This window comes from Eumetopias jubatus, unplaced genomic scaffold, assembly GCF_037043125.1.
Source record: "Eumetopias jubatus isolate StellerSeaLion01/CBP00866 unplaced genomic scaffold, mEumJub1_p1.0 scaffold_4, whole genome shotgun sequence".
NCBI lineage: Eukaryota > Metazoa > Chordata > Mammalia > Carnivora > Otariidae > Eumetopias > Eumetopias jubatus.
Genome location: NW_028274810.1, coordinates 160,642,817 through 160,662,530, shown reverse-complemented (window position 1 = coordinate 160,662,530; position 19,714 = coordinate 160,642,817). Strand labels below are relative to the sequence as shown.

At 46.5% G+C, this 19,714-nt stretch overlaps 1 protein-coding gene across 3 annotated transcripts in view; it reads right to left on the bottom strand.

Moving 5' to 3' along the window:
- The window catches only part of ZNF704 (zinc finger protein 704), a 225,323-nt gene that overhangs the window by 30,367 nt on the left and 175,242 nt on the right, over positions 1-19,714 (bottom strand). Inside the window, exons 3-5 of one of the 3 annotated variants that reach the window (XM_088023126.1) lie at positions 6,304-6,407; positions 1,988-1,993; positions 1,662-1,903 (exon numbers count right to left, since the gene is read on the bottom strand). In XM_088023126.1, the coding sequence (XP_087879252.1) occupies positions 1,662-1,903; positions 1,988-1,993; positions 6,304-6,407 (352 nt within the window). Of the gene's footprint in view, positions 1-1,661; positions 1,910-1,987; positions 1,994-6,303; positions 6,408-19,714 lie in introns of all 3 variants that reach the window. The other 2 variants (XM_088023127.1, XM_028110726.2) reach the window with 2 other exon arrangements.

Sequence of the window (19,714 nt, the reverse complement as noted above, 5' to 3'; positions counted from 1 at the left end):
TTAACTGTAATGCAAGAGTGTGAGTTTTGGCCCCTGGCTACGTTAGAAATGAAAAGTGTGTGGCAGGCTTTCGGCAGTGCACCTTACAAGCTGGGGGTGCAGAAGGGGGTCCTGGGCCCGAGTCCTTGCCACAATACCAGGACCTGCTGGATGAGAGTCCGCGCTACACACTCCGATGACCCCAGAGAGAAAGTCTGCGCAGCCTGAAGCAAAAGGACAAGCCTTCGGGTCCACGTGGCTGTCTTGCCTGTAGGTTCCCAGCAACACAAGTGCCAACCTCTCTCCCTGACAAGTCAAGCAAAGACTCAGAGTCCCCAGGGACCCACAGGAGGCTGGAGCAACTGCAGGCCCCCTGAGCCACGGAGGGGTGTGTAAAACAGCAAGCCTCCTGCCACTGCCTCTGGGAAGGACAGGGGACTGCATGAATGCCCTGTTCCCTGAGTAGAGAGTGTGCCTATACAACCTCCACTGTTACACATGCTGAAGGATGCTAAGAGAGATGCAGGGAGGGACAGCTGGATCCGTGCCATCTCTTTGTTTTGCTCTTTGAAATGAATGGGGCCGGGGGGGGGGGGGGGGGGGGGGGAAGGTTGCATTGCAGCCCTCAGGGTTTGACTTTGGATTTTTGTTTGTGAATAGTCATGAAAAATGAAGCTACCAATAACAAATTAAAAGACCAATATGTAAAATAGCAGTTTTATATTTATATGGTGATTTAAAAAATAATTTTAAAGTGTTTTCTAGATATAGTAGTATTGCTTTATTCCAGGAAATAGAAATACTTTTGAAAAATGGAGAGTGAACATAATGATTTAAATGTATGTGAAGAAAATGAAAAGAATATGAGCTGGAGGTCCAGGCAGACCTGTGTTTGAATGACAGCTGTGGCCCTTTCTAACCTGCGTGACAGGGGTGACTTGAATGCAAAATCTCTTGATTCTCAACCTCCTCATATCAAAATGGGAAAATAACATTTACCATGCAGGACTGCTGTGAGGATTACATAAAACTATAATCAATTAATTTATTAAACCAATTAATTAGATCTCCTTTTTCACTTTTAATGTAGTAAATATGTAATTTTTAGTATGTAAGTACACACACATGTTTATATGTCAGCTGGTACGTATGTTTCAACCGGTTTTATAAAAATACGATGCAAAATATTCTTACCAAAACCCTTCCGGGCTTACTGAAGCAGAAAAGAGAAACATATAGTATTAACTTTATTTTACAGGTGAAAAAATCAAGTCCCAACAAGAGAGTGAGTTAATGACCCAACCAAGCCTCAAGTACAATTTTCTAACTTCCAAGTGCTGGTTGGTCGTAGAGTACCTGATGTTAATTCTTACACCAGCGCAGCGACTGACAAGCAAGCGGAGGATGGGGTCGGTGGGGGCGCGGGACATGTGTACTTGGAAGAAACATTCTCAATGACTCGGTCATTTTTGTTTTTAATCATGACCCTTCATTTATTTTGAGCCGTCAGAGAACATCAGAGGGGAGCAGGGGCCGTTTCTGTCTGCCACACGGGGCGTGGGATGGAGGAGTGCAGCATCCCCCGTTCTTCCCCCCCCCCCCCCCCCCAGGCTCACACCGGCCCTTCGAAGGCGGACATTCCTGCAACCCAAACCCCAACACCGCGCGGCCGACACACCAACCTTTCTTTTCCTGGGGATGGGCTCATCGAAGAGCAGGTTACTGGCCTCCGCCTCGTCGATGCCGTCGTCGGGCGGCGGCGGCGGTGCGGGGCTGCGGAAGGGCTTGAAGCTGTCAGCGGACAGCGGCGGCGACGGCGTGGACGGGTTGGACTGGTCGCTGGGGGCGCTCCAGCTCCAGTAGCCGCTGCTGCTACTGCTGGAAGGCACGCCTCCTCCCTCCTTCCAGGATCCGCTGAGGCCCTCTGTGCGTGCACACAAACACAGCGTCAGGGCGAGCCCGGGCAGCACCCGGTGGTGGGGCGGGGGAACGGGGCAACGGGGGCAACGCGGGCCTTGATGCTATGCTCTTGCTTAGCAACGATGCTGATGCGTAGCAAAGCGCTTGCAGCCCACTCGACGGTGTGCAACGGTTGGGGATGTAAGATGTACTCTGAACCTCAAAAGAAAAATCGTGTTGCTTTGTAGTTTATAAACATTTAGCTATTTAATCACACAGCAGGTTTTTCTCACAGGTTTCTGATGTGTGTTGTTTTGTTCAACACTAGTTTCTCAGGATGACAGTGGAGATTATATGAAAATAAGAAAAAAGAAGATGTTTTTGTTTACTAAGTTTGGGGAGCTCTTGCATTTCTAAGAAAGAAATCATTGGCAGCAGTCTTCCCCCACGCCTCATACCCTATTTTAACTTTAACTTTTCAAAAGAAATTTCTCATAGTTCTGTGATCCTTGCATTCCGTTTATAGAAAAAGTTAGCCTAGGATTTAAGAATCGAAGAGAATGATTTCCAGATAGTTACCTACGGCCATCTACCTTATTATAACAGCTGCTTATTCTAACAAATAACAGGGCCTTACATTTGGTGAGTGTTTTACCTCTCACAGAGCTCCCTCACACAATCTCCTGCGTTCTCACGTCTGTCTCTCAGAGTAAGGACTGTCATGCCTATTTTACAGACAGGGATCGTAAGGCACCTCGAAGTTAAGTGACTTGCGGCATGACTAGTATGTAACTCAGGTGGGTGCCGGGCCCAAACCCTTGTCTACCCATTGGTCTTTTTCATGCATGTGGGCCCTGTGTTGTGAGCAGCCTCCTTTGTCTCCAGCAAAACTGAGATCAGAGGAGAATTTATTGGTAATAATGACTGGTAAGACTGGTGTTGAATTTTGCCTTTCCACTTGTGGGGAAACATTATGAAATGTTAGCTAGTGTAGAGAGATCTTTGCCCAGTTAGAATGTCTTTGGGGGGGGGGAGGGGGCTCTTTAAATCACTGAAGATTTGCTTTACCTTTCAAGCTGCCCAATCTTAATGAGCATTTGTATAAATTCTACTTTCTTCTTAAGGGATAATTTCTCCTTCATATTTATGTACATTTTGAATATATTAAAACTATATTCTAAGTACAATGGGGAAAAAGTCTCAAAATGCCTCATTAAAAAATTGTTGCTAACATCTCTGTAATTAGTAATGAAGGCAAATGGTAGAGTAGCATTCAAGGAGAAATTTCTAAACCACCTTCACATAATTATGGATTGCTAGCATATTCCTCAACTATGTCATATGAAAAGTTCACTTAGTGGACTGAAGTTTGAAGTTGAAATAGCAGGAGTAAGTTACCCATCTCATTAAAGCAAGGCTCTAACAGAATCCAGTGGTCATTTATGCAGGCTCACACCTTGCCAGCCTCAGCAAAACCAAATTAGCATCTCACCCCTGCAGTCTACGCAGAGACTGATGCACTGACCAGACCTGAGTTGCCTACTGTAAATAAGAAAGCTCCATTCAATACAACACGACCTCAAGAGGAGCCTGTAAGGCCTTAGGTAATATTACCTGGTGTGACAGACTCACTTGGCAGGCTTATGAGGCTTATAAATATACTGTGGCAAGCACTTGTAAAATAAAATAAATTCTTGGTGCTAGATGTGTCATCGGGCTAGGTATGAGGAACTGAATTTATTTTGAAAACCAGCTATTATTACAGTGTAGTTACATTGCTTCATGTCAATGCCAAAAGTTAATTTGCTTACTTGTGAATGACCCTTCCTTTAGAAACACTATTTAAACAGAAGGACAATGTGATATAGAAATAAACTTTTCAGAAAAAAGTCAGAACCAATTCAGAGTCTTTTTAGAGAACAGTATCTTCTTTTCTTAAACAAATATTTGCCAAAATGTAGACACACACCGTTGGTCTCTTACTCTCTTTGCATGCCTACATCCAGACAAAACGATCCTTTTCAGACACAGAAAAAGAACACAATAGTTTTCAAAAACTCATTGACATACAGTAATTCTGGATATAATCTTTATTTCTAAAAAAATTATTAATTCCTTCATTTTCATAAACTGCTTTCCCTTTTAAACAATTTGCTTCCTGTTGCAGACTAAATGAGAGATAATAGACCATTTGGGATTATTAGTTGAGTGGTTCTTTTTTAAATCGTAACAAACACTGAATTACTTTCTTTGTAACTATGCTAACAAAAGTTTTCATTGAAGAAGCAAAAAGTTTATTTTGATTCTAACCTTTTAACACAAAGAACATTAAAGTGTTCTCAACTAAAAAAGAACACAATGGTAAAAATGATGATTACAGCAAAAAAAATACTTTCCTCTGCGATTCCTTTTTCCTATGATGGGTTTTGGGGATGCCTTCAGTTTTGCGTCTGCTGTAATCGTTCTTCAGTGGCATTGCCAAGCTGAGAAAGGTAAGTCAGGGTAACTGTTTGCCAAGAAGCCCAGAGAAGAAGGTCAGGTCATTCAACAGGGGTGGTCAGGCTCATTTCAAGAGCATCTTATGCCCCAGTTGGATGGGAGTAAGTGCGGGTGAGGATTCACTGGATGTTCAACATATTTAACAACTCATGCTGATAGTCAAATGATGTGTGAACCATAGCCCAGGCCCATAAAATTGACTAGGCTGGCTTTGAAGAGAAGGTTTCATTCAGTGGTCTCAGTGCACTACATTTCAGTGACCAGGGGTGGTCCGCTGGGAATGCTCTTGCCAAAACCACCAGTGACCTTGTACTTGATGCAGAATTCAGTCTTTCTCATGATTGCCCTTCTGTAGCCTCAGAGGTTCTCCTTGAAACATGCTTTTCCCTTGGCTTGCATGAACCACACTCTCCTGGTTCTCCTCTACACCTCTGGTGACCCCTCAGGTCTCCTCAGGCTCTTTTCCCTCTGCTGTTCCCTTAGAGGATGACGGGCTTTACCATCCCCCTTAGCTACCTTCTCGTCATACTCTACCTCTACACAGTCCCCTCAAAGTGATCTCATCTCTTCACGTGGCTTTGCAATGATGCCTTCCAGTCCCGTGTCATCAGCCCAGGTCTCTCTCCTGGCTTGTACCCAAATCTCCACCAGACAGAGACCCTTTGAAAAGTTCTGCTGACTAAACATGTCCCAAACTGGACCCTCATCTTTTTCAGCAACCCTACCTCTTGCCCTAACAGTCACCCAAAGATCTATGTCCCTGCTCTGCTCCCATCTTGGGGAGGGGCCTCCTTCTGAAGCACATGGACGGCCTGGAAGTCACCCTTGTCGTTCCCTCTCCTTCATCTTCTCTGTTCATCACCATGTCCTGTCGATTCTGCCTTCTCCACGTTTCTCAGTTATGTCGTCTTCATCCCCACTGTGACCACCAAGGTCCAGGACACCCATATGGTTGTGTTTTTTGTATTTGCCTGTAATCCTGAAAATAATGTTCCAGCCTATCACTTAATAGCTGTCCTATAGCATCAGATTGATGTCCAAACTCCTAGCCAGGAATACATGGCTTCCGTTGATTGCTACTGGGCCAAGCTCTCTAACTTCATCTTGGCTGCCCTCTTGATTTATCCTATTGAATTAAATGCACTGATATTATATCATGACTAAGATAGCAGATTTGGAATCAGAAAGATATGGAATGGAATTTCAGCTCTGCTATTTACAAATCAGTTAATCCTCATGTGCCTCGGTTTACTCATCTGTAAAACAGTGATAATAACATAGAGTTGTTGTGAGAATTATATGAGATGAAGCAAGCTTAGTGCTCAGCATATAATAAGTGCTGAATAAATGCTAGCCATTAATATGACTGATAGTTTTTTCCCCCCATAGGAATTGTACAATATGAATGATTGAGTATGGACATTGTTTTCAAACCATCTAGCATGGTATCTAAGAAATATATATTGAATGAATGAATGGACTGCATACTTCTATTTGATTAATATTATTATTCTATTAGGATCATACTTTTTTCAAAATATTTAATATTCAGAGTCCTTTGATCCAACTGCCTATCCAATCGAACAGAAATAATGCTGGTGAAAATAACTTCATTGGACCAACCTCCATTTACCTGGGAAAAAAGAAGCACAAGCACTTTAGGATGTGTTCTGGAAAGGTGCCAGAGCTCAGCAAATGTGAGCTGAATGGACGAGTGTATGAATGAGATGCTGGGAGGTCTCTGGGAAGATGAGGAGGAAGATGATAGCTGTGGGGTCTCCATTGCTTCCACAGTTCTCCTTGCTTTCTGCTCATGGGTGGTGGTTAAACTGCTTACTGTGTGTGTGATAGAAATGAGATCCCTCAAAGAGAGGCTCTGCTCTTGGTGTCAGGGGGCCCTCCCCTAGCCCCACAGCCCAGGCTTACCATTTGGCCGCACAGGTGGGCTTCGAACCAAAGGGCTGGTGGACAAGCTGGTTAGTACCATTGCTGCTGTCACCTTGTCCATGTCCAGTTCCTCTGAAGATTTCCTGTAAAATAAGGAGGGAACATTGTTACCTGTGCTCACTCCATGTCTCCTGTGGTCCATTATGGGCCCTGTGGCCCACACGTACCATGTACCACATGCTACTATACACACTGACTCTTTAACTTCACCCCATAGAATCCAAACTTTTGTCAGCTTTATTGAATAGATCAGGAATTCTGCGGAGGTCCAGAGGGTAAGTGATCTGGTCACAGTCCTATAGTAGGAGGAAGGGAAGGATTCATTCATTGGATAGTCACCTAACAAGTGTTTATTGAGAGTGTACTCCAGGTTAGACCTTGTTCTAGGCACAGGTGACGCATGGTGAACAACAGACAAGGCTGGTCAGGAGAAACACAGTTATCGGGAAACAAACAAAAAGGAACAGACTAATTTCTGATGGTGACAAGTGCCGTGGAGTGTCTAAACAGGTTGAAATGACAGTGATTGAGGGTAATTGCACTTAAGGTGGTCAGGGAAGGTTTCTCTAGGAGGTGACATCTGAGGTGAAGTGTGAAGCGGGGACAATCAGTTCTAAGCAGGTAGGGAAACGGCCTCCAAGCAGAAAGGACAGCTGTGAATGGGCTAGATGGTGGGAATGAGTGCTGGGTATTTGAAGAATGACCCACTTTGGGTGAGAAGGGGAGAAGGGTGCAGAGCTGGTCATGTGGGGTCCTTTGGCCACGGGAGCTGTCTCAATGTTATTCTAAGTGGAATGGGAACTCACCGGAAAGCTTTAAGCAGGCCTAATGACATAATAGGATTAAAAATAATGATCTGGGCTGTATATGCAAAACGGATTTTAGGGAAGGCAGGCTAGAGGCAGCGAGGCCAGTTAGGAGATACCTGCTAGGAGTCGAGACAAGAGAAAATAGTGGCTTGAGCTCGGCGGGGGCCAGAGGCACCTGCTCTGGCGGGAATGGCTGGTGCCCTGAGTGTGGGAGATGAGCAAAAGGGGGCAATCCAGGCTGGCTGTCAGGCATTTTGGCTCAAGCACTGACTAGAGCCATTTACTGAAATGGGAGACGGTGGCGGAGAAATGCGATGAGAGGTGTTTAAACTCCCGCGCCCTGCTTTCCTACACTCTCCTCCAGGAAGGATAGCTGGGGCGGGAGTGGTCACCATGTTGTTAAAGTGAAGAGCTGTTGGTAATCATTCATTGAGATGAAGAGGTTACTCCGGTTCCTTAATTTCTGGCCGGTTAACCCCGAGTGAGGGCTCATAGGATAATGATCATTGTGAACTGGAATCAGCTTGTTGAAGCTTATTTCAATAAAGAAGTTAATATCAAGAGGAAAAAATTTATGTGTACATTGGAATCAGACAAATTGTACCACCTCCTGAGAGATGAACATTTTCAAATTAGAGAACAGTTGAAGAAGTACAACAGAGGATTAATAAACCATATTGACAAATGAATGTCATGTTGACAAATGTGGCTTTCATTCGAGGTGTGCTTTATAATTTTTAAGGCAGTGAACTCTTAGAGATAGAAACTTTATAGCATCACTTCCCAATACACTGGGAAAAGAGATTCCTAAATCGGAGAAAAAATCTAATTGTTCCCAAATTTGTGGGCGCTGCTCAATTAATTTCATCACGAAGTTGTAAAAATTATCACAACTTGGCTCTCCCATGTCCACGGCGACGCTAAATTACTAAACAAAGCTTACTCTTTCTTCCTTTTTTTCTCCCAAGAGAATATCCATCGTTAAAGTCTCCCCTCCCACCGCCGTCATGTCTAAGTCAGAGTCTCCCAAAGAGCCTGAACAGCTGCAGAAGCTCTTCATCGGTGGTTTGAGCTTTGTGAAACAACCGATGAGAGTCTGAGGAGCCATTCTGAGCAATGGGGAACGCTTACGGACTGTGTGGCAAAGCTTACTCTTTCAATCCAAGGTACCAAGGGATGAGAATCTTTCGAATTTTCTTCTGTAATTCTCCTCAAAGCACCTTACCCTCTCTCTTGGCAAACTGTTCTATCAAAAGACAAATTACTTTTTTCAGAGAACGGCAATTAAATGCTTCTAGAAAGCAAGCTTGAGAGTACACAGTGAAATTCATTTTGTAAGAGTTTTCAAGACAATCTCATACACTGAGGGAAAAACCTGCTCATTCATTTGGCACACAATTAAAAGATTTCACAATATCCATAATTTACATGATCCTCATACTTGGGAGTAAAGGTGATGCCAGGTTCTTACAGACACAAAGCCTCCTGAAACAGCACCAGGGAAAGAACTTAAAGTGCCTTAAGGTAATTCTGAGTATTTTGTTGGTTCAATCTCCCTATGTAGTCATGGTCCCAGGGGGAAGGAGTAATCAGAGGCCTTGAAGGAAAAAGGTTTGCTCTATAACCAGCCTATAACCTATAACCCTGGGGCTCCTCTGCCCGGCTGCCCCCCCTAGAGCCCAACTGTCAGGATCACTCCATGCCAGTGGGGGGCACACACAAGCAGGCTGCTTTGTCACCTCTTTCAAGACTGAATTAAAAATAGAGCTACCCTATGACCCAGCAATTGCACTCCTGGGTATTTACCCCAAAGACACAGATGTAGTGAAAAGAAGGGCCATATGCACCCCAGTGTTCATAGCAGCAATGTCCGCAATAGCCAAACTGTGGAAAGAGCCAAGATGCCCTTCAACAGACGAATGGATAAAGAAGATTTGGTCCATATATACAATGGAGTATTACTCAGACATCAGAAAAGATGAATACCCAACTTTTACATCAACATGGATGGGACTGGAGGAGATGATACTAAGCGAAGTAAGTCAAGCAGAGAAAGTCAATTATCATATGGTTTCACTTATTTGTGGAACCTAAGGAATAGCGTGGAGGACATTAGGAGAAGGAAGGGAAAAATGAAGGGGGGGAATCAGAGGGGGAGATGAACCATGAGAGACTATGGACTCTGAGAAACAAACTGAGGGTTCTAGAGGGGAGAGGGGTGGGGGGATGGGTTAGCCTGGTGATGGGTATTAAGGAGGGCACGTATTGAATGGAGCACTGGGTGTTATACGCAAACAACAAATCATGGATCGCTACATCAAAAACTAATGATGTATTGTATGGTGACTCACATAATAAAATAAAATTAAGTTAAAAAAAAGACTGAATTACAGGAGAGGCTGCTTTCTCTTTCCAACTGTCAGTCTTCTTTTTCTCTTATTAACAGAAGGCTTGAGAACCAGGAGAAGTCGCCATGAGCTTGGCACAGGAAAATGGCCTGACTGTAGGGAGAAGGTCCCCTTGCCCTCTGCCCTGATTCTAAAGGGACTTGCTGTACAGGCACTCCTTTTTCCTCTCTTACGTCTTGGTTTCAGGAACCGTTATTTTTCCTTCCTCAATCTGCTTTGTATCTTTTTGGATTTTTTTTCACATCAAAGGCGAACATTTTGTTTTAGAGGTCTAAATGATAATTAACTCAAAAGCTGATTTTTGTGTTTTTTAAACATGAAGATCAACAGAGAATGTATCATTAAAAAATAACCAGGGGAGACTCTTAACTATAGGAAACAAACTGAGGGTTGCTGGAGCAGGGATTGGGGGGTGATGGGCATTAAGGAGGGCACGTGATGTGATGAGCACTGGGTGTTATATGCAACTGATGAATTACTGAACTCTCCATCTGAAACTAATGATATACTATATGTTGGCCAATTGAATTTAAATTTTAAAAAAAGAAAATATACATTTTTTTTGCATTGCCGAAGTTTACCACTACATTTCAGAACAATTATTGAGTGTCATAAACTGGAATTCTGATGAAGAGTGAAAAGAGGAATAAATATTAGTATAATCAGAGTGTTCTGGTATTTGGATTACTTTTGACTTTCCCACTGGTTTTGGAGGTCACTGACAACAATAGTAACCAAAAATCAAAAGAATACATTGTTCCTAGTTCAATTAACCTGTATCTCTCCAGGAGTATTTTTATCTTGCTACATGAAATGTTACCAGATGATATGGTCTTGTGCTGAGTTGTGTTTTTGTTTTTATCTTTGTTTAATTTCTTTTGGTACAGTACTATCTAATTACTGATTAATTGGTGCTGCAAATTCAAATCCTTATAATTAAACATGAAGAGATGATACACAAAGTAGAATTTGTTACACTTTGAGAAAACTGCTGCAAAGGCCTTCTGGTAGATTTAGAGTTGCTGAGGGGGAAAAAAAACCCTCTAGAGGTGATGTTAAATATTCTTTCCTAATTTAAAATTGAATTTGAATCTACTGTTGAATACCCTATCAATCACATGTTTGCAAAAGGCCGAGACCTTTCTCAATCTTTTTTTTTTTGAATTAATTTTTCCTCCCAGACTTAGTTGAGTATTATGGAACTTAATAATATTTAAAACTATTTTAAAATAACAGTAATATTTGTTGCCATTCTATACATGATTTGTCCCTGGATGGATGGATGAATAGGATTTCAAGATGAGAGATTCACATTTCAGGCAAGAAAGCAGGCAAGTCTTTGTTTTGCAATATGCTTAGGTGTCCTATTTGAAGGATGTAGTGGGTGATGAGAGAGGACAGAGCCTGGGCCAGTTCCTGTGGCCTCATGTGCCAGGCTAACTGGTTTGTCGTATACTTTTAAGCAGAGAGAAGCCACTGAACATTCATGAACCTGGGAGAGGAAGAGATAATCAATCTATCTCTATTTTAGAAATGGATCAAAACTGAAAATGTATGGAAGGGGAACAAAGTAAAGGTAGGCTATTTAGCTATTTTTAGTTCAGTCTTAACTCAAACCCAAAGTATCAGATGAAGCAACAACTATTCCTCTATGAAAAGAATCTTTAGTCAATGAGTACAGAACCCCCTTGATATCTGCACTAAGGATGTGTCCTGGACCTCTCTGGAAGAGGTGATAAAGGTAATGGGTAAGAGTGCAGGCTCTGGAGTTAGTTAGATCATGTGGCTTCAAGTCTACTCTCTGCCAGTACTAGCTGTGTGACCTTGGGTGAATCACTTGACATCTCTGATTCTCCATTTCTTTATCTGTCAAAGGAGGAAAAAAATAGATCTGTTGAGAAGATTATGTGGCAAACCTTCTGGCACACCAGCACACAGCCTCACCCATTGTCAGAGTTCCACAGATGTTAGCTATTATTAACCTTGACATTCACGAATACACCCCTAGCATATATCCCCCGTGAAAGAGGACAGTATTAGATTGCCTCACTTGCTCTTCTTAATAGGCACCAGCACTAGCAGTTGTTGCTTTTTTGGGGGGGGGGGATGGTGGTGGTGTTATTTTTCATAAAGAACAAAACTGCTTGAGGGTCCCTCGCGAGAGCTTCCCGTTGATGCCTTGGCAACGCTACAGCTCATGACGTCATGGCCCTTGAGGCTGGTTCACAAATAGCTAAAGCCTGGAAGGCGGTTTGGAGTTTACGTTTGAGTCTCTGCTTTCCTTGCTCACTCTGGGAGTGCTGCCTATGCGCTAGGAACTCTTCTAGAAACTGGAAATACAGTCTGAAGGAGAATCAGGCAGAGCCTTGGCCTTCCTGAGCTCTAGTCCATTAAAGAGCCAGTCCTTAATCAAACAGACAACAAATAAACATGAACCAACAGACGTGACAAATGCCAGGAAGAGTAGTGTGGATTGATGAGGACCTCCTGAAGTCCTGCCGGCTCAGGGGAGACTTTCCTTCCGGCCATGGGGCACTGGCAGCGAGCACTGCTAAGTGAGCCTTGGGCTGGGCAGTGCACAGCATGGGCAGGGCTGCTTCCCAAGGGACAGAGAAGCCGAGCACAGCGTTTTGTGCACCTGGAGAGGGGACAGCCCGGAGAGGGTCTTCGAAGTCCTGTACAGGTTTTAATCCTTACCTAAAGGCCCAGGGAATCACTGGAGTGTTCCCGGCAGAGTGGGGTGGGAGAGGTCATGGAGCTTGGGGTGATGCTATCAGATTTGTTTTCCCAAATGCTCACTCTGGCTGCCATGTGGAAAATGAGTTTCTTAGTTTGACAACCAATGTTTTATCTGAGGAACTGATTGGTGACTGTGGCAGCAGGTTGCAGAATGACATCATCTGCGACACGAGGGGGCAATCAGGAGTGTGTGCAGCATCAGCGGCCCCGGCCCCGGGGCCGTGGGTCTTACGCAGGTCTGGCCCTGGGTGCTCGGGTGTGGCCCTGCTTACAAGGCCAGCTACTGTTTATGTCGCAAGAAGCCTTTTTTCTTCTTTTGAGCTACTTCATGCCTGAATGCCATCTGTTTGGGGGGTGCATGCAAACCCGGTCTCCCCTGGCTAACCCACCAGCTAACGGAGAAATGTTTTACACCCTGGAGAGCCATAAAAGACATTTATCTGCAATTAAAGTACTGTAGTAACAAATGGAAATAAAAATGAATAATACATTTTTTAGATTAGCTCTAATCCAGTTCCTTAGCAACTACCGAAATCTGCTGTCTAGACCACGTTCAATTACTTCTAAAACTTGTGGTAATCCTAACACAAGGAATAAAGGCTGAAAATAAAATCTCTTCTACAGGAAGGGCACAGTAACCATCCTCAATCTTGGAATTCTCAGAAAGCTTTTACTGAAAGTTTGGAAAACTGGATTCAGTCAACTTTTAAATGTGATTACACATGATAAAGTTATCTTGGAGCAAAAGTGGTCAATGTGAACTCCTCCAATTTTATCTTAGCTGTTGTTTCTTTTAAGACTATAGGGAAGATTGAGGAAGCTTCCTATTGCAATGAAGTGTCTGGTGGCGTTGATCAACAAGAAGGGAAAATTAGAGCAAACCCATCCTAATACATACGCCATATAGACCAGTGCTTCTGAAGCTGCCTGTGGTGAAGGATCATTTGAAAGAAATCTCTAATCTGTCTTCTGTAAAATACAAGGCAACCTGGCCCATGGCGACTGGGACTGTGTCATACCACTATACAAACCTGTAAACTATTGCTTCTCCTCGATTTCTGCACCTAGCTCATGGTGGACTGGTCACAGAGTTTGCAGACTGTCACTGGCCCACGTTGAGGAGCATGGAACCAGGCAGTTCCTTTGATGTCCAATTCATTTTTCCCGAAACGATGACATTCAGTCCTGTTTCTCTCTTTCTCCCACCTGCCGCTCCCTCTCTTTGGACCCTCCCACCGTGACTTCGCTCCTGGCCCTTGTCACTCTGCCCACAGGACTCCATATTCCATTATGAATAGCCACTCACATACCCTCTCCCCTGTTACTGTACCTGGGCTCCATTAGGGTCACTCCTCCTTTCCATTGGAGTTACTCACCCTGTCACCCCCACTGTTGGCCTTCGACCTGCCTCCCCAAACCATTCCTCCACTTGCACGCAGAAACCTGGGTCCCTGGTGACTCAGCTGCTCTCTCCCTCTTCCTGTTTGAGTATCAACCAGACCTTTTATCCGCACCTCTCTCCCCTAAAAGTCACCAAATATTTTGGCACAGAAATTATAGCCATTATTGGGGTGCAGTTGGGTAAGCATCTGACTCTTGATCTCAGCTCAGGTCTTGATCTCAGGGTTGTAAGTTCAAGCCCCAAGTTGGGCTCCATGCTGGGTGTGGAGCCTACTTAACAGAAAAAAATTGATAGCCATTGTGTTTATCTCATCTGGAATTATGAGCCTAGGGGTTGTAGTTGAAAGCATCTCATATCCTAACTTTGTAGTTTCTGTTCCCTTCGTCCCAAAAACATTCCGCAGGGGCCTGACTTTGATGGGAAGGACGCCACAGTCAGATGGACTGGGGTTTAAACCCAGCAATGGCATTTATCAGAGGAGTGATTTTAGGCACATCACGTAGTTTTGTATAGCTTCCTAGTCCTCGTTTATAAAATGGGAACGATAATAACACCAACCTCACTGGGTTTTGGAAGAATTAAATAGTATACGTAAAATATCTGGCATATGCTAAACACTCAATAGTAATTGTTTTCATTATCCCTTACCCAAACTCTCATTTCAGTGAACTGTTCTCCAAATAAAAACCCAAATTTGAGGGCCCCTGGGCAGCTCAGTCGGTGAAGCATCTGCCTTTGGCTCAGGTCATGGTCCCAGGGTCCTGGGATCGAGCCCTGCATCGGGCTCCCTGCTCATCGGGGAGCCTGCTTCTCCCTCTCCCATTCTCCCTGCTTGTGCTCTCTCTCTCTCTCTCTCTGTGTGTGTCAAATAAATAAATAACATCTTTAAAAAAAAACCAAATCTGATCTACTGAAGTATTTATAGGTGAAATAACATGAAAATGAGGATTTGCTTTAATATCCTACAGCCTCCCACTTCCCCACCCCCAAAAATGTGAGTTGGAGGATGAGCAGATGAAATCAAATGGGTAAAATGCTGACAACTGTAGAAGCAAGGGGATGGGCCTTGAGGGCTTCATTAGACCATTCTCATACTTCTGTGCTTATTTGAAACTTCCATAATCCAAATAAAAACGAGAACACAAATCTGATTTTGGCCCTAACCTGTTACTGCTCTACCCCAACCTCCTGCTCCTCCTTTCCTTCTAGCTCACACCGCCTCACATGTCTGCACTTCCATTCCCCCAGGGACAGGCAGTCCTTGGTTTCCTCCATTTCCTCCCAGGTCCCCAGCTCGCCGCTGCCTCCTTCTTCCTTACAGTATGTGTTCCCCGGTTGACCACCTGGCCACATCTCTCCCCAGCAATGTTGAATCCCTGGCTTTTCCAGCCTTTTGCTCCACTGGCCCAGAACCACCAAACCCTGGCTGGATTCTCCCTGGCTGTTCTTTGTCTTCCGCCCTGGGGCAGCCAGGTGCGGATGGAGAACACCAGACTCTGCTGAATGGAGCCGTCCTTTGCCCAGATTCTCCCCATGCTCCCCTCTGTCAGATCCTTCTCCGTCTTTGGTCAGCACATACTCCCATTCACACTTGCCGTTATTCTGTGTCTTCACCTCTCTCTCCAAGCTTCAACTCCTACACACCCAAACAGCAGATACTCTTAGCCTCCCACATTGTAGAGAACATTCAGGCCACCAGGCACGAAATTTTTACCTCCTTCCTTCAGTATCACAGGTAGGTGGAAGTGTTGCTTGTCCTGTTTGAAGCTACGCCTCCACCTGTGTTGTCTGCACCCGCCTCTGAGAACTTCTCCTCCCTCTTGTTCACCCTGGCTTTTCTCTGGGTCTATTTATATGCCCAGGTGTTTCCCCACCTGCACGCAGGGACAGGAGCAGGGATGCACAGAGTGGTAGCATGGTTAGAGGACATTAAAGAGCAGAGAACCTCAAGGAGGGACAGGTTAACAGCATCAGAGGTGGGAGACGGACCAACCCAGATCAGGACCCATAGGGTCCCCTGGAACTAGCAGCATTGGAAGTAGGCAGAAACTTGAGCAGGGTGGCTCTGGCTTAAGGAGTGAATGGGTACCAGGAGGGGAGAAAGTGTGACTGTGAGGGACTCTTTAAAGAAGCTTGACCATGAAGGGAAGAAGAGTGTGGTTCTTTGAGGGGGTTAAGAGAGTTCGGGTTTGTCTGTTTCTGCTTCAGAAGAATGGAGTTCTAGCACATCTACGTGCTGACAGGAAAGAGCCAGTAGCATTGGAAAGTTGTAGATACAGGAGGGAAGGGATTATGAATGGACAAGGCTGCCATAGAGTGGGGTCCTGGGCCCGGGTGGAATTAGCTTTAGATAAAAGGAGGAGCAACTGTCCTTTAGAACTGGAGTGCGGAGAACAAACATGGCGTGGGTGCAGGCACACTGGTCGGTGTGGGGCTCGGGAAACTGATGATGTTTCTTTTTGGAGGTCTCTGCTCTAATTCCTTCCTCAGAAGCAAACACGTTTCCCTTTGAGGAGTGGGAGAGGAGGCTCCAGCATGTTGAAAGAAAACTGACTAGCACACAGGAAGTCTGTCAGGCAGTAAAGCCAGCTCTGCTGTGGTTGGAGACTTTGGTTCTGTCATGGTGACCTGATGGGGTTCTAATGGCTGTGCCCTGAGCCTGGAATAGGAGAGTGAGGGCAGGCTGCTAGACAGATACCTCGCTGGGTTTTTCGGGGACGGGGGTGTTTCAACGAACAAGAGCACAGGAAAGTAGAAGGCTGTGATAAAACTGTGTTTGAGGAGATAGCCTGGGATCGTGGCTAGATGAAAAAGTGAGTGGAGGCTGGAGGGGGCTGAAATATGTGGGAGTAAATGGAGAGAAACCAGAGATCCTAATGAGCTAAAAAAAAAGTAAAGAGGTGTAGTGGAAGCAAAAGAGAGTAAGAGTTGGAAGAACAGGAGGTAATGAGTAGGAGAGGGGTGCTGGAGACGGAGGGTTCTACAGAGAGGAATTCTGGGAGATGGCAGGGCCCAGGGTGTGGCCATAGGAGTAGGGGTGGAGGGGGAGTAGAGGGAAAGGTCACTGGATCACGAATGGTGAGATGGGTGCCAACGTCATCCAGGATGACAGCAGGACTGAGGAGGAGAGGAGAGCCGTGACCAGGTAGCTCGAGCCTTCAGTAAACAGTGAATGGCCAAGATGGCAGGAGAGTCTAGCAGGGGTAGAGGTGGAGGGCACCTCAAAGCAGCAGGAGGTTTACACAGGATTGGAGGGGCAATGGCTGATTGACAGTCGTGGGGCCATGGAGAAATACATTCTTGGGAGGTTCCCCACGGCCTTCAGGAGGAGATTTAATGCCGGTGCAGGAAGCACCTGGTTTTCTCTAGCTGGGTCTCTCCACCTCCCCCCCCACCTCATCACAGGTGCTCTGCAGGGCAGCTCCACACTCGTGGCAATTCTCCATCATTCTCCTCCTCTCCATACCTTTGCACAAGCGACGGCCGCTGCTGGGAACAAGCTTCTTCCCCTCTCCACCTGGCCTATTCCACTCACCCTTCCGTCATCTGCTCAGTCCCACTCCTGGGAAGCTGGCTTGCACCTGCCAGGAGGTGCCAGGTGCCTCGGCTCCTGCGTTGTATCACCTGGGCTGCTCGTGCCCTCACCTCCTCCCACCTTCCAGATCAGGACGCAGTCTGGCATCTATTTCTAACATCTAAGACGAAACCTTAGGCAAGGTAGGTTTTTTTGACAAATTGGCACTGAGTAATGGTGGTTCACAGTTGCTGAGGGATGGCAGGGAGGAGCATAGAAACTTCTGTAGTTGTTCTCTATTTGTCCTTTCTCTCTCTCATCTTATTAGATCTGATAATTTATTCAGTTCCTCTGGTGGAAAACGATTCCTCAAAAATGCAGCTATTAAATAAATCATTTATATAAAATTTTTTACTGGGCCTAAAAGATGTTGGCCTATCTCTGCAAAATTGATTTTGTTCCAGTGTCTGCGATAATTCTTCTATATTCACACAGGCTCACAGACCTATCAGTGAACTCTAGAATGGCAGCAATAACATTATTAAATAATAAGTTCCAAATCCCCTGAAAACAATTCTGTGTGATTAGCTGGACTTCTTGATGTGAGCAGGCTGCAAAGTGTAGTTCAGGGACGCATCGTGAACATCCCTAGGTGGCCTTTGTGCTTTGTAGGCTTGGCGCTTTTGATTGCAGCAGACACGTTCTCTCGGAAGTCCCCGGGCCAGTCTTATATCCTCATGTTCTCTCTGAACACAAAGCCCTCTGTGCATTTGGGGTGCCCTTCTGGGCCTGCCATGTAGGCACTGGGTGATAGGAGACCGGAAGGAGCACATCAGTTTCCCTTTCTGATAGTGTGTGTGTGTGTCTCCATGTCTCTCTGTGGGTTGATGTCCCGGATGTTGTGAGTGTCTCTCGGTGTGTCTGTTATTGTCAGTGTGCCTACCTCAGTGAGGTTAGGAGTCTGTGTCTTGTGTGTATCTGTGTGTTTGTGTGTGTGAATGTCTCTGTGTGCATCTATGTGCCTATCTGGGTGTGTCTGTGTCCCATGTGTATCTGTGTGTGCTTCTCTGTGTGTCTAGGGCTGTGTGTGAGCATCTCCGCGTGGACCCCCATGCTCTGTGCACAGGTGTGCTTTGCGTGTGGCAGAGGAGATGATAGGAGGTGGACGTGGCCATGCCCTCAGGCCCTGTATCCCGCTCCTGGGTGGCCAGTCTCTTTCTTCCCAGCCCCTTGCGATGGCAAAATCCTTGCTGACTTCTTTCTGCTGCACTAAACATCTGCTGCTACTTGACAATGGCCAAAGCAAAGTTGTCAGACTCTCTGGAAAGAGCGTGTGGCTGTTTCAGGAAGCATTTGGTTGCCGTCCAGTCAGTCTGGAGTCCTGCGGAGCACCTCATCATGAAGGGCCTCCTTGTGAGCAGGCCCTCCGTGTGCGCAGGGCCTCCATGTGAGCAGGGCCTCCACATGAGCAGGGCCTCCACGTGGGCAGTGCCTCCATGTGTGCAGGGCCTCCACGTGGGCAGTGCCTCCATGTGAGCAGGGCCTCCATGTTGCAGGGCCTCCACGTGAGCAGGGCCTCCATGTCAGCAGGGCCTCCACGTTGCAGGGCCTCCACGTTGCAGGGCCTCCGTGTTGCAGGGCCTCCATGTGAGCAGGGCCTCCATGTTCCAGGGCCTCTACGTGGCAGGGCCTCCATGTCAGCAGGGCCTCCACGTCAGCAGGTCCTCCATGTCAGCAGGTCCTCCACGTGAGCAGGGCCTCCACGTGAGCAGGGCCTCCACGTGTGCAGGGCCTCCACGTGCGCAAGGCTTCCACGTGGGCAGGGCCTCCACGTGAGCAGGGTCTCCATGTCAGCAGGGCCTCCGTGTCAGCAGGGCCTCCATGTTGCAGGGCCTCCACGTGGGCAGGGCCTCCACGTGCGTAGCGCCTCCACGTGAGCAGGGCCTCCATGTTGCAAGGCCTCCATGTCTACAAGGCCTCCTCGTGGGCAGGGCCTCCACGTGAGCAGGGCCTCCATGTTGCAAGGCCTCCATGTCCACAGGGCCTCCTCGTGGGCAGGGCCTCCACATGAGCAGGGCCTCCATGTGAGCAGGGCCTCCATGTTGCAGGGCCTCCATGTGAGCAGGGCCTCCATGTTGCAGGTCCTCCTCATGAGCAGGGCCTTCATGTTGCAGGGCCATGTGGGCAAGGCCTCCACACAGGCAGGGCCTCCACGTGAGCAGGACCTTCACATCAGCAGGGCCTCCATGTCAGCAGGGCCTCCACGTGCGCAGGGCTTCCATGTGGGCAGGGCCTCCACGTGAGCAGGACCTTCATGTCAGCAGGGCCTCCACGTGAGCAGGGCATCCATGTTAGCAGGGCCTCCACGTGTGCAGGGCCTCCACGTGAGCAGGGCCTCCATGTTGCAAGGCCTCCATGTCAGCAGGGCCTCCACGTGGGCAGGGCCTCCACGTTAGCAGGGTCTCCATGTGAGCGGGGCCTCCATGTTGCAGGGCTTCCACGTGGGCAGGGCCTCCAT